This window comes from Heterocephalus glaber, unplaced genomic scaffold (genome assembly GCF_053883595.1).
Source record: "Heterocephalus glaber isolate CG9 unplaced genomic scaffold, H.glaber_assembly_v1.0 deba00001577, whole genome shotgun sequence".
Classification (NCBI taxonomy): Eukaryota; Metazoa; Chordata; class Mammalia; order Rodentia; family Bathyergidae; genus Heterocephalus; species Heterocephalus glaber.
In genome coordinates this window covers 11380106-11403634 of record NW_028258358.1, presented here as the reverse complement: position 1 = coordinate 11403634, position 23529 = coordinate 11380106, and the positions used below count along the sequence as shown (strand labels likewise).

The following is a 23529-nucleotide window of genomic DNA, read 5'->3' as shown; positions in this document are numbered from 1 at the left end:
CCAATTTAGATGTTCTGAAATGTCAGCTCACTGCCAGTTGAGTGAAAGCTATAATAAGCTCCTCTAACTCTTGACTTTGATATTTCAAAATGCCAGTTTAAAAAAAAAAAACATTATTAGAGGATAAAGAGCTGCTGAGATTACCAGATAAAATATTAAGAAAACTCTTTAATAGTGATAATGAACAAGAATGTCTAATGATTTTTAACAAGTAACAAACAGACTCTTTATTCCATAAGAATTACAGCTCTGGCAGGGAGCCAAACAGAAATCAGCCCACCCTCTCCATCAGAAAATGATTCAGATTTCAAAAACATTCTAACCATATTTCAGCTAGAAATTAAGATCTCTAACGGGCAAAAAATTCTTAAAGACAACGTCCTATATTTGCCATTAATTTACACCTCAGGGCCTATACAGCAGGCATGTGTACAGCTGCCTTTGCCTTCTTTGTATTACATATAACTCAAGTGGATGTGGTCACAAACAGTAGTGCCTGCTTCAACATCTTGTAGACCAACCAGCTAAGGTTTCTTCAGTTATAGATTAATAAAGAATATTGTTACCTGGACTTTTTCCCCCCAACATTTCACCTTTTAATTTGTCTTTTTACTGACCAGTAGCTATGAACAATGTGATCCACAATTTAGAGAAAGTGTTTTAATGTAAATATTATGCAGCACTTTGGTGTCCCACAGTAAACTACACAACCGCTGGTTACCATTTATGTAAGTAACTTTTCAGAAACATTCATTTAAAAAATAGTACTACAAAGATCAATTAGACATATGATAATACACAAACCCCCAAGCTACATATTTCAATTTGGAAATACTGTAAGAGTTAGCTTTTGGAAATTTGTTATTGAAAGTAACTTAAAAACAAACTAATATTATCTTTAATCATCCATCAAAATGTTTGTTGTCATCATTAAAGTAGAAATTATATATTTATTCTAACTTGTATTGTTTTTTGATCAAAACAGTTTATCAACTGTGACTATCCTAATTTGTAAAAACCGTATGTCTATCTTTTTAAGCTGGATATAATTTTTAAAAATCATTTCAAATAATTCAGAGCCAAGGCTGATGAAAAAATTACACTTTAGAACAAAAATTATGTGTCCTTATCATTCAGAAGTAATGCCCCCAAAAAGTGGGATCCCTAAAATATTTTGAGCAATGCATTATCACTAAAAATGTACAACCTACATCTTTGAATATATTATTTATTGGGGTATATGCTCTTATAAACCTAAAAGTCCACCCACCTTTTACATAAACCCATCTAACTCCTATACAGAGATGTGAGGCTCAGAACTGACAATTGTTACACTATAAACGTCTCATAGTTCATACTCATAGTTGCAGTAGTTTACAGGACACTGGTGCTTTCTGACAGATATTTTCCCCCTCCATCTTCAGGACACACGACAATATTTATAACATGGTTTTCAAATCAACATAATTTTTCCTCACTGACTAATTGGGATAACCATGTGGTCTACTTAAGTGAGTTTAAACACTATCCAACAAAGATTCTGAATGTGACACTGAAGAGAACTAGAAATATCATTTAAACTTTACTCATAGCCCTCCTCTGTGTGCCTGTCCTGGCCTATATCAGGTATAACCACATGAAACTGACATTACTGTAGGTCATAAATGGCTGAATACCAGCAACCCCATATGGGACTAGTGAATGACACTCTAAAACAAAGGAGTTTCAACATCTGCCAAGAGAGCTGATTTACAGCGTTATCTTCCTAACAACAACTTGCATTTATACAAAGTTTAATAGTTTACAAAAACCTCAACAGATGCATTATTGAACCCAGCAACCCTGTGAATTAAGCAGATAAAATATCCTGATGTCTACAGATGAGAAAGTAAAGATCAAATATTAAAAGTCACTTGATCAGACATAAACAGAAGTCTCTTATTCAAATGTCTGAAAGTGACAGAGCATGGAATCTAACATTTTGACTCTGGATCTTTTTTGCAAACAACATCCTTCAAAAGGAGAATCAAAATTATCTAAATACTAGTACATATATTCCGGTGCTTACATGAGGACAGATTCCACAGATATCTATGTAATAAGTGCCTAGACTGGAGTTATTAAGTGCTTTGATAAATGTGGGTGGGTACTCAAGTGCATTCTTACAATTTATTTGCTCACAGTACCTTCCTCCTGGATTTCATCCATTTGCCTCTCAGTCCTGCCTCCCTTTCCCTTATCCCCAAAGGTCACATAAACTTTTCCATGTATCCATTGGAGAACCAAACACTGCGCTAAACATACAATGTTAGCCTTCTGTCATTAATCATGGCACCAGACTATTTTACTTATGATAATCATAGCCCACAGTATAGTTTTCAATAATATCTATTAACTGAATGAATGGTCCACGATTCAAATTGATTTGGGTAATAAAGTGACATCACTTAAAGCATAAAATCAAATTTTGCTGCTCCAATCATCATGACTTATTGATGAACAAAGTAAAGTAGTCTTATATTAATGTCAAAACCAGGTGATTCTTGGGCTGGGGATTTAGCTCAGTGGCACCACGTCTGCCTCACAAATGCAAAGTCCTGAGTTCGATCCCCAGTACAAAAAAAAAAAAAACAAGTGATTTTACATGTTAGACTATTCAGAGTAAGTGACAGGGAGTGAAATCTAATAAGCCTTCCTCTTCAACCACCCACCTCTACTGGCCTACGACGCAATAATAGAATCTTTCTTGCTTACTAATTAGAAATAATATATGTTTCACTAACTCTATCTGTAGATACAGAGACTAATAACTCCTCCTACTGTCTCCTACTCTGGGGGTGTCAATTCACAGGGATCAAATCTCACTTGTGACCAAGAAGACGGATCTGGGACTACAGAGACCATGGATGGCAGTATGGGACATATCATAGCAACTCTTCCCCACAAACACATCTTTGCTTATGAGTTATTTTTAAATGCTTTAAATACTTACTCACACAACAGGATGCCATTTTCTAGAGAAGCTCTGAAATCCTTTGTTTGAAAATTCTTCTCTGTTACCGCCTGAAAGACAGATTTGGGTGTTAACTGTCTCTTCAACAAGGATTACACACAAGTCAAATTCAGTATTAGATTAATTAAAAGGCATCCAGCTTGTACCTAAAGGATTTACATATATCACCAAAAGCTATTACTTATGGGAAATTACATGCTGTTCTGTTACAACCATTTTACTGTGAACAAATATATGCAGAAAAAAACACAATGAGTGCTTTCTGCAACATAACCTTTTTGGGATGATAAACAAAAGTTAGAAGCTAAGCTAAACTTCCAACATTAATAAACTAAGAATAAAGTTTAAGATATAAACTTAAGTATATCTATATATGCACATCATTAAATTCAATTTCATCTTTCTTCTTTTTTTTTTTTTTTTTGGTACTGGGAATTGAACTCGGGTCCTTGCACTTGTGCAGCAGGTGGCAAAACTACTGAGCTAAATCCCTGGCAGCAATTTCATCTTTAAATACCTCATCTCATTACAAAGCTAAGAAGCAAAAAGATTAATTTCCTTAATCTTATTCATGAAGTATCCCTAATTTGTGCAAAAAAACTGTTTACTGCAACTTCATAAGAAGACTAGTAAATCCTAGCACAGAGAGACCAAAAGAGAGAAGATGAAAAACATTTTAAATACCCAATTTCCAACTTAAGGCTATTACATATGACAGGCCACTTGTAGCTGTCCCCACCAAAGATCTTAATGAAACACCTAGAAAAATACCTTGACTAGGTCTCTAGAGGGTGGAGTGGTTGAGACAGAAAAGGGGGCTGCACAGGAGTGGTGAGCAGTAGCAGACAAAGGGGAGGCTATTGTGGGAAAAACTGTCACAGTGGAGAAAACTGCTCCACGAATGATCCCTGGGCCCAGATCCCCAGGCAGGCAGAGGGCGGGGAACCAACAGCAGGGACATCAGCTACCCTAGACATGTACTTGCCACTGGAGAGCAGGAGTCTTTGTTCCACCTGCTATGGCATTCAGGGAGAAATATATTTCTGGAATCCTGAATTGGCAAGTCACTAACCTTTAAATCCCAGGTCAGCCACAAGATTCAAGCATATGTGAAATAATGTTCGCCACCACACTTCTGCTTTTGTGTCTCACCTCTGCTCACTTTCAACCCTCCCAGAATTCTCTAAGTCTTCATTCTGCATCTCTTCACCATACCCAGCACTGGTATACCTAGATACAACATCTGTTAACTGACAAAATAATAGTAGCTTTCACAATTAAAGTTAGCAGGGCATGACGGTGTGTGTCTGCAGTCCCAGGATTCAAGAAGCTGAGGCAGGAGGGCCATGAGTTGAAGCCAGGCCTAGGTAACCTAGTGAGACTCTATCTCAAAATAAAAAATAAAAAGGACTGGGGATGTAGCTTAGTGTGAAGGCCCTGAAAAAAAATCTATTAAATTAACTTCTGTATCCTCAAAACATAGCAAAAATTATAAAGATCTATAAAAGACCTCAAAAATAAGTCACATTTTAAAATATGAATCCACTGTTATGTTAGAATTTATATTCTGAAAGAAATTCCAGAATTTCAAAAGAACACCTTTTTATCTAGTCACCCTAATCTAGCAACTACTCATTTAGTTTTGAACCTTACTCACTAGTAAGTTATTTAAGGTGTGACACATTTTACATAATTGAGGTTATGATTCACACAAATTAAATAAACAGAGACCACATGTTTCTCACTTAAATTATCAAAAGTCAACAAGAAAAAGGAGTGATCACTATGTAGTCAAACAGCCACACCTTGCCTTCTATACAATTTTTTTTCTCTCTCTTGCACTCCCCTTTTGCATATTTTTCTAAGGAAGTTAAATAAAATCAGTGTTACCTAAAATAATCTGAGGGGATGTACACAGACAAGAAGAACTGGGATTTAATCCGGGATCCATCTTGTACTACCTACTTGTGATTGCATCACCCCTCAGTCCTCTGATTTTTAAAAGGAAATACTAGACTTCTCTGCTTCACAGTAAACAGATGATAATGTAAAAATATTTCTGATCCTTTACAAAAAAAAAAAAATTACACACTCTAATCTAATCTACTTGTGCTTCTTCCAACCATGGTTCTGACTAGCCGAGCAGCCATCCTGCTGGGTAGATTCTGCAAAGTGAGCTCCCGGGCAAGGTGCTCCCTGGGAAGTGGTAATTAGTCCAATGAAGCATGTTATGGGCAGGGCAGTCACCAAGGGCACATTGCATTGGGCACAAACACTGCTGCCAAACCTGTCTGACTGCCTCCAGCCTCTAGAGAAACCCATGACAGGAAGTTTCAAAAGGGCAGATTTTGTGGAATAAAATACCTATCAGCTAACTATATAGGTTATACATGCCAAATTCAAAAGTATCAAAAAGCTATTTCTTTTCCTACAAAGTGTGTTAATAAATTGCCTTCACACCCTTTACTCTTTTGTTGATGGTTTTATTTTAATCCCCTTGCTAAATAAAATTTCCCACCCATATAAGCAACAAGTTTCCCCAAAGCTCCACTGCTCAGTTCCAATTCTGACCATATAATCCACATGATTTAAATCCCAAACATTCTAGGAACTTCTCAAAGACCACTTCATACCAGACTGGTTATCAGCAAAACACCACTAATGCAAGACAGCAGGCCTTCACCTCCTTAAAATCTTTCAATTCCTTTTAAACAGCCATTTAAATAGCGTCTAGAATCCTGAAAGCACTATTATATTTTTGTGCAAATCACAGTACACAAAACACAGTGCCTGTATGAGCTTGTTATAAAGAGGGAGGGGGTAGTGCTGACAAACACTAGGCCATGATCTTCATTCAACTAAGCTCATAGTTCACTCCAAACTAAGTCACTGAATAACAGATTAACCAGCTACTAGATCATGATATTTAAGATATATATCATCTACTTTTGCTTCATTGGGCTTATATTACTTTTTAGATTGAAAATGTCTATCTATACATATATTAAAATATGTGTGTATGTAGGTATGTACAGAAAATATACATACATACATACACATAAAATGTGAGTATTTATTGGAAGTACAATCAAATAGAAATTCCCTCCAAGTACTGGATTTTAAAAACAGATACATATCATTGTGCCAATCATATCAACATAAGCAATAATTTTTGAAACCCCAAGGAACATTTAACACTAGAAGCTACTGTCATACAAAAGAACATTGTGAAAGAATTCACAAAGGACAGTTATGTCCTCGAGTGGAAAATTAAGGCAGACTTGTATATTCTTCCAATGCAATAAATAACCTTACATTGAGATAATCCACACAGGAAACAATCCACATTGTTTCCATAGGAAGAAGCCCCAGGCTGTTAAAACATCAAGGAGGTGGCATGCTCTTCAGCCAGTTTCTCAAGCTGTCTCTGAATTCAAAACACCCTTCTCTCCTTTCTTTCATTAAACTTCCTGTTGGAAGCAACCACTGTCTGATCCCAATGAGTCCACAAGGCCAGTTTAATTTTTATACTGAAGTCCCTGAGACATCTATATTATTATTAATGATGCAATAACTTTACAGATTCTATTGGTTACACATGCCAAAAATATCCCCCAAAAGGCAAAGATGACAGCACACAGTTAACCTAGTAGGTAAAAATAATAATTTTAATGGGGTAAGTGTGTATCTCCTACCTCAATCCTTTCTCAGAGTAAAATTATTTTAAAAGTTATTCGTGATGTTAGAGAAGCCAGTTCTTGCCAAAAGGATGCACAGTGCCTTGTTAAATAAACATAGTGCTTCCCTCCCAACACTCCCTCAAAAAGAATCTGGAGTCAGGAAAGTTGAAATGGGAGTCACTGGCTCCCTGGGTAATGAGGGTAAATCTAACTTCTCCAGACCTCAGTCTTCTCAGATATAAACCAGGACTCCACATTATGACAGTCTCCATTTCCTGTCTGCTTTAGGAACCATCTCTCTTAATTTTCACAGTAGCTCTGTTTCTTCCCCCAGTTTGTACACAAGGAAACAGAGTTATCATAAATCTACTGCAGTTGAGATGGAGGTTAGTAAGTAGTTCCTGTAGGATCAAAGGTCTTTGAAAGCACTCAAGGAACTTTACAGTTAGAGACCTACCTACCGCCTATGCCCCCCAGGGAGTCCCAGGCCACACCATAAACTCTAAAGGGCAAGAGGGTCCTAACCCAACTCCCTACTGGCTGAAATATGGTTTAGACATACTTGTCACTTGTGCTCAAATTATTCTATGAATATTTGCACTTACAAGGAAGAAAATTAAAAAGACAAAATTGATGGTTAAATTTCTGGTGTGTACTACAGTATAAGAAGGTAGGTTGTGATGTATTGGAAGAACCTTCAGCCGGGGATTTAGCTCAGTGGTTTCGCCGCCTAATGCGCAAGTGCAAGGACCCGAGTTCGATCCCCGGTACCAAAAAAAAAGATACAGACTTGGAAGAACCTTCAGTTCCTGAAATCACTTTATTAAAATATCCTTCTACTGGACCAAAGTGAACTCATCCCAGTTCAGTTAAAAGAAAAATATATAAGAGCCCGTGAAAACATGTCACATTAGTGATCCACCTTTGTGAAAGAAAACATTCTTGACTGGAAACTTTAAAATTAAAAGCTTATCCCCACTACTGACTTGCTACATTAATGTTTATCTAGGTTAAAGAATATGCTAGAATTTAACTTTCTACATTTACATAATCAGCCTTCATTTTAACTAAGATATTAAGAAAGTGTTCATTTATCTTATTCAAAAGTCATTTAATGACATTCTGCTATACACATACCTGACATGGAGTGAGACACTCAGAATGAAAAAGGTGAAAAAATTCCTGGAAATTTCTCTTTAAAAATCTAACTCCACCCTGAGGCCAGAAAAAAAAATTTAACCCCATTTTGAAATGTGTGGTCAAAACGATATTTTAAGCCTAGACATCTCTCTGAAATGTGGTTAACTCTGAATTGCAGCATGTTCTTGGTTAATTGATACTGTATGTTCAGCAAATAACACTGTTTTATGGGACATAATTCTCCTGTCACTAGCTTCTATTAAGACTTGGCTTTGTACTCCGTAAGAGTCTGGAACACACTAGGGCTGTTTTTGCCAATACTAATAACATTTGATAGCAAAACCAAAGACAACCCACAGTCTTCCAAGTTAGTGGTAATCAGAATTGCAGAGATCACTGAATTCTAAATAGATTCCAAAAGATTCACAGTGATCAAAAGTCTAAACGTTTTTCCTTCCCCACTCCTCCCCCAAGACCTTCATCTGCAAGTGGCCAGTGTAAATTTCACCTCCCACTGTACCTACCCTCTCTAGAAAACAGCCCCCAAATCATCACACAGCCATGAGCATAGAGGGAAAACAGCAAAATGCAATGCTCTAGGTTGTGTGAAGAATCAACTATCTTTTCAAACACCCAAAATTCTCATTAGGCCAAATGTCAGCTACACTCACATTCCGAGGGCAAAAGAAGAGTCAGTTTAAACCATTTCTTGTCTAGGAGAAGAAGTACAGTTCTAAACACTGTCCAACTTTTTCAGGTTGTCATCTCAAATTATTTTTCTAAATGACAATTATGAACAAGCCAAAAGCGAAATACAAATAGAAAGAACTAAGTAAAACTATGAGAAGAAAGGAAACTTTGCTCCAGGGATAACAATTTTTGTGCAAGATTTTTATCAACATACAAAATTCAAGACAACCTGATCCCTGTTAGCAACCAGTTAAGTTCATTAAAATCATCACACACAGAAACATGCTTGTTTTACAACTACATCTTGTTCTATTAAGAATCAAAAAAATTACTTCTAAAGAGTTAATTACATTTGTCCAGAGTCATACTCTAATTTGTTGTTACAGACAATAAGAAAAATATCCCAAGAGAAAAAAATGCCTAGCAAAAGCCCTGTCTAGCACACAAGTTATTTTTTTTCTACATCAAGAGGCACAAGTGGATATGAACATCTATTATCAGGATATTTTAAGTATAGTACAAATGCTTAATATAATCATGGGTTCTCAAAGGTCAAAAGATGTTTTTGCAGAAATGTCTCACACACACATTAGCAAGTCTCAACAATTATCTGCTTACCACCCTGTGAATTACTATGAGATTCATCACTGTGGGAAGCATTCATTTTTGGAAATAGTGTGTCTGTATTACAGGTGAGAGTCACTACTTATTTTATATGAACCTTAAATTGATAGTTATGTCCTTGGTACCCATAATGTACTTTACTATCCGGTTTAAGTTTAGTATTAAAGGATGAAGCTGTGCCCTGTTGCACAGGAATTCTCACCATGACTCTGGATGGATTTCTACTACAAGTCAACAACAATGCAGTCCTTCTGCTACCTGTTTGTCAACCTTCCTTCAATTTGACAATAAATTTCTAGGGGGCAAAACAGTAACTACAACTGTATTCCTAGTGCATACTCAAGTGAAACGAAAACATATCTCTTTGTCAAACCTTACACATGAATGTTCCCAGAGTGGGAACAACCCAATATCCATCAACTGATGAATGAACAGATATAATGTACATAGAATATTGTTTGCTAATAAAAAGGAACGGAGTGCTGATATATGCTACAATATGAATGAACCTTGAAAACAGGCTAGGTGAAAGAAACCAGACCCAAAACACCATATGTCATATCATTTATGTGAAATGTCTTCTCTAATAGGCAAACCCATAGAAACAACAAACAGGTTAGTGTTTGTTAGATGGCAGAGGATGGAAAGGATGGGGAGTGACTGCTAATGGTTAAGGGTTTCTTTCTGGGGTGATAAAAAAATTTTGAACTTGGTGTTAAATGCAAAGCTCTGTGAACACATTGGTATGTGAATTGTATCTGAGTAAATTTATTCTTTAAAAAATTGGCTGAACTTACAAATTCACACATTCTATTCATATTCAGTAAAGATGACTTTCTCAAGCTAATTACAAAAGATCTTTCCCACTCTTTCATACCTTATACACAAAAGAATTCATACCCGGCACGGTGGCACACACCTGTAATCCCAGTATTCTGAGAGGCTGAGACTTGAGGATCGTGTGTACCACTCCAGCCTGGACAACTTAGTGAGACTCTGTCTCAAAATTTTTTTTAAAAAAATTTTTTTACAGGGCTGAGATGTAGCTCAGTGTGAAGGCCTTAGGTTCAATTTTCAGTACCAAAGAAAAATAAAGTCAATATACGTGAAGCTATTTAAGTGACCTTGTATACTTTAAGTGCTTTTCGACACAAACACACAATATATCCCCCATAGGAACAGTTGTTAATTTGCAAAGCAGAATTCCCATCCCTCTATTTCACGCACAGAAATATTTTATCGTTAAATTATAATCATATTTTCTTTTATATATTTGCACCTATCCTGTTTTTAAGTGTGACATCTTTGCATTATACCTAAACAATTCCACAGCACTAGGTTGTCTCAAGGGCATTTATTGTCTTCTTTTCATAATTCACGTTATATGGTTTCAAAGCAAAAAATACATTTAAAGTGGAATGAAGGCCACAGCAAATGGGCAATGGAAGCCCCTACACACTCCCTACTGTGAGTTACTTACATTCCCAATAATAGATCTGTGAAGAAGTCCATTTCCCTCAAACAACTTTCAGGAGCAAAGTTTTTCCTGGACTATGTGTGTCCAACCTTTTGGCTTGCCTGGGCTGCACTGAGTAGAGACATTGTCCTGGACCATGTATAAAATATATAATATGGTAGGTGTATATAAGTAATGAAACCCCACCTTTTTACATTTTTATTGTAACATTATAAAAAGGACGGCAACATGAACATGAAACTAGTGGGATATGTGGCTTTGTTTTGTGAATCTACTGCATCAATGACTGGTTGGTAGAACTGGTTATAATTCTTAGTGAGTTCTCAGGGTGTTTATCTAATCTAATTTTCCTCTTTGTATATTTCATCCTTGAAAATAGTTCTAAAACGTATATACTGCCAAAAATGACACGAATAAGATGTGACTGCAAGGGATATTCTTCTCTGGGAAGACAGGTCTTCTAAAGGTGAGACATGATCAAATTTTTTCAAGTTGAATATCTGTAACTTTATCCATTCCAAAAACTTGTAGGTAAACATTTGTTTTTCTAGTACTAGCAAAGTTGTATATGTAATTAAAATATCATGAGCAAAAAAACTATCTAAAACATTTTTGTACTTCCTATACCACAATTACTATAAAACTACTTTAACTTATTAAATCATTTTAGAAAATAACAAGCCCAAACTCAGTAATTAAATCAGAAAACTTACACATCGGCTTAATAATACATGTGTAGGTAGGCTGAAACACTATGATGGCTAATCGCTGTCTTTACAGTTGCATACACACACACACACACACACACACACGGAAGGAAGCTGAAATGACATCAGTAATCACTGAGTTTTACTCACCAAGTTGCAGAAGCATGTAACATGATGTACACAGGCTTTGATTTGGTTGCCTGTGTGTTGCAGCCCACAAGGCAGAGTTAGCAATGCACTGTGTTCTGCTTTACACAGCTTTCCATTGTTGCCTACAGACTCCATTCTTGAGCACCAGGCAACCAAGTAATCAAAATGTCACTAAAAATCACATAATAATGTCAACAGTTTATGACCTCTGAGGGCCTCTTTATTAGCTGTTCCACACCGCACGCAGGCCACAGGCTGGACACAACTGCCCTAGACTTTCTACAACCTTATGAGATCTCAAGAAGTTTTCTAATTTATCTCAAAAGTAGACATGCTGACAGCCCTACAATGCATCCAATTTATTAGTTTAAATTGTTAGTTTAAAATATCCTTGACCAAGTAATAATTTTACTGATGTTTACTGGAATCATTTGTTGAATGGTTGAATGCACAAATGTTGAAACCCTAAAAGTAATTTTTTTAAAACACTACTTTGGTGCACTGAGACATATAAAAGACCAATATGCCACATTCCCCCTCAGGACAGCAAAGAGAAGGAGGACTCCACCTAGAGAAATGAATAGGTTGGTTTTTCCCCCAAAATATCAGTAACCTTGAGAATTCTGTTTCAGGAAGTCTGCATGACCTCCCTCAATAGTGCTGATGGCTTTCTCTGGTCCCGTCTATCCATTAGGTTTCTAGCCCTACACAACAAAAGTACACCTCTCAACTGACTTCAGCTTCTGAAGGAGATAGCACAGCCTACAGGCTGTTTCCACCATGTAGATATGTTTTGTTTGGCTCCTGCAGTAGGTTGATGTTGGGAAATAGTAAACAGAGGAGAATGCGAGCTCCTCTTAAAAATAAATAAATAAATAAATAAAGTCTAGCAGTCAAAGGCAGCATTACCTCACATCCACAACTGGCTGCCCCAGGTAATGACCAGCTCCTCAGGAGCAAGCACATTCTCTAGGGAGTGACAGTCCCCAGATATCCCATGGACTTACGCCATCCTGCATTGCTCTTGGACAGCACCTGTGTGGCCCTGGCAGCCAAGTCAATTTGAGAATATGTGGGCTTTTTGCTTTGTGTCCTCGAGGCCTAGAATAATGCCTGTCCCACAGAAAGGACTACCTGATCAACTCAGAATTGAGGGTGAAGAAGAATCACCCACGGAGCTGTTTGGTTTTTTTATTATATATACATACATACAGGTCACTGGCCTTTCTCAAGTCCACCTTTTCCAGAATCTTACTAAAAATGTCTCTAATGTACTGTTTGGGGGGAAAGAACTTGAGATACCTTCCACTAAGTCCTAACTCTACCAATAACTGTTTGATTTTGAACAGGTATCTAGAGTTCCTATGAGACTTGATTTCCTTATAAGAAAATGCATTTGTACTAAATCATCAACTCATCATCTCACAGCTTGAAGTGCTCTGATTCTTTTTTCAATCTAAGGAAACCAAGTGTTTCTGTTCTCTGCTACCATCTACTGGCACATCCCTAGTACCACAGAGGTCTAAACTAGCTTTGGGACCATTTTCCCTGCCCTTATTACATAAAAAATAACTCATTTCAAATTTTTTTTAAAAAACAGTAAAAAAGTTATACTTGGTGACAAGTAAAAACACTTTTATATAATAACACGAGTTTGTCACCTTTATTAAATCTCCAAGAGCTTCTGATGTGTTCCTACACAACTAGTTTTGGAACACTCAAATACACTGAAACTTTTTGTGAAATAAAAACCTCCATATTAAAGTATGCAATCTGTCCAACTATAGATTTGAGGCTCTCCATGGAACAACTTTCTATAGTTAAAACAATTCCAAAACGGGGTTGGGGATGTAGCTCAGTGATAGAATATTTGCCTAGCACGGATGAAGCCCTGGGTTCAATCTTCAGCACAAAACAAACAAAAAATCAAAGATGGAATGAAGTTCACTTTTGAAGAAAAGTTCCTGACACAGAAAATGTTCAGAGGCCAAAAATATGCGATTCGCCTTGAGTGAGAATGCTAAGATTCCTCTCAATGCTCTTGATAATTTCTCTTGTTCAGGCACCAGGGAGCTCATGGATTTGAGTTCCCTGCTAGCTTATACATGGATTTTGCTCTCTAACCTAGAACTCCAGCCCAGCAGGGAATCAATATGGATAGACAGCCAATGATAATTGGATGCTCCTGGCCTGGATGTTTAGCCAGAACTGGGCAGGACCTGCGGAGGAAGCAGCTGGGTGTGACAGAACATGTAGGAAGCTGGAGGAGATGGGTTACTCTGCCAGGCTTTCCAAAATGATTACTTCATCCTCCTCGAAACTAAAGCTTGATCTCCCAACCACTCCCTTGTTCAAATTCTCCTGAGCTCACCTGCTAGGAGCTCCACCTTAAAAACTGTCCATTTAAACAAACTCCAAGCAGGTTCTTCTAAGTCTGTAACTCTAGTCCTTCCCCAAAGCCTGACATCCTTCCTTGCATCTGTACTCTCTGTTGAGAGTTTCCTCTTGAGCACTCACCTCATCTTCAACCCGGCACAGAAAACAGTCTCCACTCTCTCACCCAGGACAGAGTTACCACATCTCACTTCTCTGTTGAAATCCAGAGACCATCAGTCTCCTAATTGCTGAGACTCAAGACATCAGAAGGAGCCTTGTCTCCCCAAATCCCTATGATTCTTCCCACTCATTCCAGGCTTGTCCTCTGGCAGATGCAACACCTCAATATTTTCCCTCTGTCTTAATCCTCTGCTCTGCAATTCAATGCCAAAATCACTGCTAACAAAATTGCTGCTCAAAACCTTCCAAAAGACTACTGGCTTGTAGAGTAAGGGCTTCTAGCCTACCTTTTACCCCTTGATTCCCAACACATGGATAAATTTCACCTAAACACAAAAACTCAATGCCCTCAATATCTTCAGTTCTCCTTTTTTTTTTTTTTTTTTTTGTACCAGAAATCTAACTCAGGGCGTCATGCTTACCAGGCATGTACTCATGCTGTACTGCTGAGCTACATCCCGGGCCCAATGCAAATTACATCTTTCCACTGTCTTCCCCAAGACAGTCCCAGGGAGGCCTTCTCCCTTCATGTCTTCTACGACACTGATCTTCTAAGGCACAAAGTTAGTGATTCCACTATTCTGCCTTATGTCTCCTTTATTTGTTCACCTTCTCTTTTGTCCTACATTGAAATTTTATTGAGGTCAGGAAACTCCATAAAAGTTTTGCATATTTTCTACTGCTTCCTTCCACTGTATAACATCACAATGTTTTTTTTTAAATCTTAAATTCTTCTAAAGGCAAAAACTTGGTCCCATGAAACAGAGTTGAAACAGAAACCATTGCTTGAGGGACACAAAAACAACTAATTCAGGTTAAGAGACTAAAGAGCACAATTAAGGACTATGATTTTGACCTTTAAAAAAGGTGGTGTGATGAGGTAGAGCAAGATGAGGGAGCTCCATGACCTCCACAGATGCCAGTCACAAAAGCAGGAGGTGGCAGGAAGGCAAATCTGCCTCATTGCCTCTGCCGTGGCCACAATTCAGAAACAATAGTCCCGGGTCAGACAGGTGGCACCTATACACCATGGAAAAACACTCTGAGAGATGCTGGTGGGCAAGCAAAGATCTAACAAATACCTTGAGGGGAGAAGGGAAAGCCTCAAATTGCCATTAACTAATATTTTCCTCCCCAACAAAGAACAATGACAATTACCCTACGTCATGATACAGAAAATGGAAGCAGAAGACCAAAAAACTGGAGGAAAAGGAGAACGGATTCAGGGGAGGCAGACTGTGAGAGGCTCATGAAATAATTATCACCCCAGCCTAAAGCTGAGCCAGATGGCAGCCACAGACAATGGAGACCCATACAAGCAATATGAAATTTTGATGAATTCTTTAATGGCTAGAGGATGAAAGCCCATATTCCAGAAACAGGCTAATCATAGAACAAATGTCAGTGCTACACACATACACAAGTACTTAAATTGCTTTCACTATTTACTCATCTGTATTTGTACATTTCCCAAAATGTCATTGCTTAATAAGTGCTTTCACTGGTGAGAATGATGATAGTTTATCTCATGAATGTTAATGTTACAGTTCTAAACTCAAAGGTTATACTCCAGATCATTATATTATCCAAAAAAGGCCACATAATACAGCTACCTACACATGTGACCCAAACTTACAGCTACAGTTCTTAAATGAGATCCATACATGCCACTTCCTGGCATCTCAACATGAGGAATTAAGCAAAGTTATATCTCCTATAACAGTATGCTTTTAATCCTTAAAATGAGCAGACTAATTACATAAGAGTATGTACGGAGCATTATGAACTCTAGCTTGTCTAAGCCAAAGAAGATTGTGTTAGTCAGCTTTCCATCACTCTAATGAAATATTTAAGATGACCTATAAGGAGAAAAGATTTACTTTGGCTTAGAATTTTGGAGATTCCAGTCTATGACTAACTGGCCTCATTTCTTTGAGCCTGTGACCAGACAGCCCACCTTGGGGAGGAGCATGTGGCAGAGCAAAATGGCTCCCTGCGTGGCCAAGAAGCAAAGGAGATAAAAAGGAGAAGACCAGGGTTCCACATTCCCCTTCAAAGATACACCAACAATGACTGGAAGGAAGACCTCCCACTAGGCCCCAACTACCAAAGGTTTTACTATCTCCCAACACCACTACTCTGGGAACAAAGCCTTCAACATAAGGGCCTTCAGGTTCATTCAAGATCAAAACTACACAAAGATGGACTAACCATCCTGAAACTAGCTGCTGTCTGTTGACTTGTGACCCACTCTGTAGAGCTAGGGCCTGCTTATACTGAGCTAATACAGATCAAGAATGATTGAGCAGAGGGGCTGGGGATTTAGCTCAGTGGTATCGCCGCCTGCTGCTTAAGCGGAAGGACCCGAGTTCGATCCCCGGTGCCAAAAAAAAAGAATGATTGAGCAGAATGTTAACAGTTGGGTTTTCCCTGGCAGAAATGAAAGAACAACAGAGCAAATAGGAAGACTTTTGTCACTAAAGTGGCTTAGTATTAATCTATGCAGACTACAATAAGGAAGGAAAGACAGAAGGCTGGTAAGATGGAAAAAGGTAAAGAGGTTTTGAGTATATCAATACAGTTGAAGCTACAAGGTAAGATGATGGGCAAATTTAGATGGGGGAGTAATGAGGACTGAACTAAAGGGTGCTCTTAGGTAAATCCTTAGCCCACCATCTATTTTTAAATTTTGAGACTTACTAAGTTGCCCAGGTGGGACTTGAACTTGCAATCCTCTTAGCTCAGTCTCCCCCAGTGCTGGGATCAAAGGCAAATATCCTACTCCCAGCTAAAATGTTGAGGTTTAATAATGTAAAAGTTAAGGCCCTACAGGACATAGCTAAAGCTAGTAATAGGTCATCAAACAAAGTACTATAGTAGTGGAGGTCATGGAATTTCCCAATTGGAAAAGCTGACAGCCCTCTTGGTCTTCACTGCATCTATACTGTCTTCTAGGATGGTGAGGGGGTCAAAGTGGGAAGAGAAACAGTCAAGTGCTCATGTCTTCATTGAGTAAAGAGGAATAAGAAGGAGGTCTATATAATAATAGGACAGATGTTGAGTACTTTAACCAAAAGGAGTAACCATAGGTATTTCTATGTGAACATTTCAGGCTAAGTGTCTAGAAACAGCCACTTCCTTCAAGCCCTGTGGTATATAGGGTGCTGGAAAACAGTAAACCTCACTGGGAAAGACTACAGGAGAAAACAGAAGACTGGGATTCTCGTAAGGCAAAGGAGTAAAGGAAAGGATAGGGAAAGAGGTAAACATTGGAATGTATACTTTGGAACAACTGTTCTAGAGGCCAGAGTGGAAAGGTCTAGGAGGAAGTATGGGAATTTGGCCAGGAAGTCAAAAGTATTGAGGATGACCAAAACTCCTCCATGTTGGCTAGTATTAAGGCTGACAAGACTTAGCCAGCTGTAAGGATGGCCAAATATGTTATTAAATATTTCCATGTTATATGTAACAGTAAATAACTTGTGATACAAGTCAGGCTAAGACCATACAAATCTTGCATATTTTTAGGATAAAGCAGTCTGCATTTTGAAACTAAGCTGAATAAACATCCTCTACTCAACAAACACCCAGATTGATGGGATGAATAATACTTCAAACATTAGGTCATTAGACTGTAAACAGTGAGATTTTGTGATTATATTCACATTACCTGAAGCAAAACTAATTTTTTTTAGAGCTTTGTAAAGAGAATTTCCTTCAGGTACACTTTGGCTTAGAGAAATCTTCCAGTTTTGCTAAAAGAGTCCATTCTAAATGGATGTGCCAAAACTTTTCATTTCCTATAATCTCATTTTAATTGTATTTTAAATATTTATGGATGCAACATGTAGACAATTCTTTATATATTCTCTGAAAACTTGAAGAAATGTAAGAAAAAGTAGTTTTAATTATTACTTATCAAATAGAAACAATTGTCCATGCATCCACTCAATAACTGTCATTTATGCATTTGCTTAGTAGTATGCTGAAGTAGAAGATAAAAAACTTATGAACCTAATCTTACTGAAAACTAGGTCTAAGGCCAGGGATTTAACTCAGTGGTTCTGCCGCCTGCCCCGAAAGAGCGAGGACCAGAGATCAATTCCCATTACCAAAAAAAAAAAAGAAAACTAGGTTTTAAACTAGGGATGGGTAAACGAACACCTAAGGGTAAAATCTAGCCTTCTGCCTGATTTTTAAATAAAGTTTTGTTGGAACCTAGCCTCCGATAATTAACAATGGGATTTCTGCACCCGCGGGCCCCGCCCCTCCGGCCCCTCACGCCCCACAGGCCCTCTCCCCACCCCGCAGGCCCTCTCAGGCTCCGGAAAAGGCTGGAGCAAGTGTTTGACCGGCGGGGCTGTTCGGGCTCTGACAGGCAGCTCTTGGCTTTCTCCGCATTCCGGGTCGCAGCCACTCGGCCGACGTCCGACTCCCCGAGCCTGCAAAACATTTACTGTTTTGGAATTAAAAGGATGTCATCATGGCAAAATTTTGGAAAAGGACTCGCATCATTTTGTCACTTTTTGTTCTATTTATTTTCTCTGTGATGATGAATTTTAAAATGCTGAGACCAAATACAGCTACTTTTGGAGCTCCTTTTGGACTTGACCTTCTTCCAGAACTTCATCAACACACTTCATTTGGGGAAAAAACTTGATTTACAAAAGAGTGACAGAATCAAGAGCGAAACCAATACCAAGAATTTAAAAAGTATCGAAATCACTATGAAACCTTCCAAGGCCTCTGAATTTAAGCTTGAAGAACTGGCTCCTCTGAATTACTTCTTCAATGTATTTTATTACAGTTTGTATGGAAAGCCACAATTTGATGGTAAATATATACAGTGGAACCAACCAGTCTTACAACACTGGGACCCTAGAATAGCCAAGCATTATCCACAAGGGAGACACACACCCCAGATGACATTGGCCCCAGCTTTTATCCCGAGTTGGGAAGTTACAGCTCTCGGGACCCTTCTGTCATAGAAACTCACATGAGACAAATGCGTTCAGCTTCTATTGGTGTGCTTGCACTATCTTGGTACCCACCTGATTCAAAAGATGAGAATGGAGAAGCTACTGATAACTTAGTACCAACTATTTTGGATAAGGCCCATAAATACAATCTAAAGGTCACTTTTCACATAGAACCCTATAGCAATCGAGATGATCAAAACATGTATCAAAATGTCAAATACATTATAGACAGATAAGGAAATCATCCAGCCTTTTACAGGTACAAGACAAGAACTGGGAAATCTCTTCCTATGTTTTATGTATACAATTCCTATATCACAAAGCCTGAAAAATGGGCCAATCTGTTAACTACTTCAGGGTCTCACAGTGTTCGAAATTCCCCTTATGATGGTTTATTTATTGCACTTCTAGTAGAAGAAAAACATAAAAATGATACTCTTCAAAGTAGTTTTGATGGTATTTACACGTATTTTGCCACAAATGGCTTTACTTATGGCTCCTCACATCAGAACTGGGCTAATCTAAAACTCTTTTGTGATAAGTACAACTTAATGTTTATCCCAAGTGTGGGTCCAGGATACACAGACACCAGCATCCGGCCTTGGAACACTCAAAACACGCGGAACAGAATCAATGGAAAGTACTATGAAGTCGGTCTGGGTGCTGCACTTCAGACCCATCCAGGTTTAATTTCTATCACCTCTTTTAATGAATGGCATGAAGGAACCCAGATTGAGAAAGCTATTCCCAAAAGAATGAGTAATAGTGTATTTAGACTATCGGCCTCATAAACCAAACCTTTATCTAGAACTTACTCGTAAGTGGTCTGAAAAATTTAGTAAGGAAAGAACAGCTTATGTATCAGATGATCAGATGCCCATTACTTAAGGGACTGATTAAAGGTTAGTAATTATCAAAATCACCTAATTTCAAGAAATACATTCCTTTTGTTTTGAGTTATGGAACAGTTCTGTCAAAATCAATACTATTATTATCTTTATTAAAGGGTTTTTTTTTTTTACTTTTTTAAAGATAGTAAATACTGCACTGAGAAAATATTGTAGAGAAAAGTTGTGTAAATAACATTCTTTTTTGTTTTTTTTTTGGTACCGAGGATCCAACTCGGGTCTTTGTGCTTGCGCAGCAGGCAGCGAAACCACTGAGCTAAATCCCTGGCCCTAAATAACATTCTTCATGGCATTATTTGCTACCTTTCTGACTGAAATCGAAAATCTGCTCGAGTGAAAATTTAATTTTCAGTTCACAGTGGATAAATGCCTGTTATATAAAGTAGCTATCACACAGCTAATTCTTGTTTGTATCCTAGGCCCAAAGATATAGGGCTGTATGTATATTTGGTACATCAAACAAAGAAAAATATGACCTAAAAAAGATAGTGTACAGGGGCTGGAGATTTAGCTTAGTGGTTCTGTCGCTTGCCTTGCAAGCACAAGGACCCGAATTCAATTCCGAGTACCACAAAAAAAAAAAAAAAAAAAAAAAGATAGTGTACAGAGTTTGTTTCTAATTTTTTCAGTGATTCAGTTTCCTTTATTATATTAGTAAAGAGTCTAGATAACTCCTATTGTGATAAAATTCTCAAAAATATAATCACTTTTTCTCAAATTTGCTATGAATCTAAAACCACTTTAAATAATAGTCTTTTATGTATTTTAAGTTATATACATTAACCCTTACTGTGTCAGGAAGACTACAGTCTGTACCATCATTTGAAGATTTTTGGTTAACTATAGCATGCTAAGTGTTTGGCATGTTTAGTGTTTCTGCTTTACTATGCTGTACAGTATACCAATTTTAGAACTATAGAAAGCACTTTTATAAAAGTTAGTGATTATACTTCAATTATTAGGAAAGTGCTTCACAATTATCATGAATATATGATGCCCTAGATATTATTATTTTCAGGATACCTTGTCAATCTCTAACTTTTCTGTTATTTATGTCTTAAAATTTAATATTCACCAGACATTATTAGCTAAGAAAGAAGAATGTTAATTCTATCATTGGGTTGTCTTTTAACATTTTATGTTTTACCAAAAATAGCAAAGAACATGCGCTTACCATTTCAGATATTACAGACATGGAAACAAAAGCTTGTTTATATTTAAAGTAATTTCTGAGAAGACAATAGTTTAAATTCATATATATAATGATACATATTCCCATTTATATAATGATATCTCCATTTTAAAATGTAATACATTTTATGGTATCCATCAGGTTAAAATATTTGTGACAAATAACTATCATATTGTGGCAAATGGATCAATCATTTGTGTGCTGAAAGTCAATCTCTTTAATAACACATTAACGACAGGACCATAATTCATATGTCTTTCTGCTGAGTGGTTTGAACCACCAGTGGTACATACATGACCGTCCCATACATGAATGTACCACTTCTACCACTAGGGGTACAAGTTGCCTAATGAAAGAGTCATGCATGTACCACCATTGGTTCAAGCTGATGAGAACATTCTCAAAACTAAATAAAAATAAAAGGAACTCTATTATTATAGTTATATTTGTAACCATAAGTACACTAAAAAGCATCTAATACATCCTTTTATATAAATATTCTTAGATATTTAATTCTATTATGAGAAGCAATAGGGTAATGCTAACAAGCAATATATATAAATCTTCTGAGTACAGATATTCACAAACAAATTAGCACTGAGATTTATCATAAAATTGCCTACCAGGTGATAAAATTTATTTTCTGTTGTTGTTGTTGTTTTTTGTTTGTTTGGGGGTTTTTTTGGTACCGGGAATCGAACTTGGGTCCTTGCGTTTTCGAGGCAGGCGATGGAACCACTGAGCTAAATCCCCGGCCCTAAAATTTATTTTTAAATAGTGATTTTGAAGTAAAATATGATGTTTAAAAAAAAAAAGAAGCATGGTTAACAAAGTTACTTATAATTTAAGAATTTTCTATTTCTCAGAGAATGATCAGACCATTGAAAATTTTCTGGAGAAAGTTATAAGGATACAGTATAATGATATTTTGATATAACCGAGCATCTTCACAGGAACAAATATACAATATGCATAGGAACAAATATACAATATAACCTGTGAATTTTTTTATATTGTTAGCCACTATGTTATTTTTAAATAAATTATAAATGCATGCTTACTAATATTTTATAACATACCATATTTTATTAAGTTTTGTTGGAGAAATGTTTACTATACGGGGGATTTTCTTCATTGCTTATCTTGTATATTTCAAACTGCCATAACAGAAAATGAATTTTGTGAAATGGTACTGAGATTAAGGGGAAGTATATAAAAAGATGAAGTTCTCAGAAGGGATGCCACCTTTTTCTTGTTCCTGCTGAAGACATAGATAATGCGCTATATCATATCTTATCTCTGTTCTGTCCTGATTCCCCAACCCTTTCCCCTAACCAGTTAATAGCAGTCAAATTTCAAAATAAGATGACACAGATTCTGTATTCATTGTAAAAAGTTATTCTCAAAGAAAAAATGATTGGAATATCTTTTCATAATGGCTTAGTAGTTTATAATTATCTATTTCTTGCCTTTTTGAATAAAGTAATTACAGTAAAAAAAAAAGTGTGATTTCTCACACAATGGACAGAACTGATTGGTCCTAACAGACTCATGTTCCATAAAGCCGAAACCACTACTGTCTTGTCCTCTACAGAAAAGTCTGATGCCTAATATAATCAACAAATTATTAAATGTTTTTGATTTGTTCATTCAAATACATCAATGTCAAACCTAGTACAACTTGAGTATATATACCTAATCAAAAAATCTGAGGGCTGGGGATTTAGCTCAGTGATGCCCACATCTGCCTCCCAAGCACAAGGTCCTGAATTTGATCCCCAGTACCAAAAAAAAAAAAAAAATTCCAAAATTTAAAATGCTTTTTGAACACTGACAAAATGCTATAAATGGAAAAGTACACACCTGACCCCACGTGACAATCACAGCCAAAACATACAAACCAAAAAAAATTTAAACATTATTATATAAAATTACCTTCAGGCCAAATGGACAAGGGGTACATGAAACATGTTATGGCTTGTATCTAGATATCCTCCCAAAGCCTCATGTGCTCATAGGTGGGAGTTTTGGGAGGTGGCTGGATATAGCTTGTGTAATGCTGGGATTAAATTGTGTGATGCTAGGATTAAGGGTGCATGAATACTAAATTAGTACACTGATTGTTTTAGCACAGTTCTAGGTGTGGAGGAGGGGAAGGCCCACACTGGGTGTGACTGGCACCACCCAAAATGAGGGCAGCCTAGACGGATATAAAAGAACAGAAAGAAGGCAGGCTTGCTGCTGCTTCTTTGCTACTTCGCCGCTTTGCTGCCTTCTGCCTACATGAACTGTTTCTCCTCTGTAATGCCTCTTTTCTATGCCACCTTGCCTTGGAGCTAGCCAACTGTGAACAAAAACCTCTACAAACTGTGAGCCACAATAACTCTTTCTTTAACTTTGAGTGTGGAGTATT

At 37.2% G+C, this 23529-nt stretch overlaps 1 protein-coding gene and 1 pseudogene across 22 annotated transcripts in view; one reads left to right on the top strand and one right to left on the bottom strand.

Moving 5' to 3' along the window:
* Nucleotides 1-23529, bottom strand: part of Lmo7 (LIM domain 7) — a 219473-nt gene that overhangs the window by 143756 nt on the left and 52188 nt on the right. For 21 of the 22 annotated variants that reach the window (XM_087192927.1, XM_004845237.4, XM_013072394.3 and 18 more), the window contains one exon: nt 2993-3063. In XM_087192927.1, the coding sequence (XP_087049053.1) occupies nt 2993-3063 (71 nt within the window). Of the gene's footprint in view, nt 1-2992; nt 3064-23529 lie in introns of those variants that run through there. The other variant, XM_087192907.1, reaches the window with a different exon arrangement.
* Nucleotides 18506-19904, top strand: LOC101716232 (glycoprotein endo-alpha-1,2-mannosidase pseudogene; annotated as a pseudogene).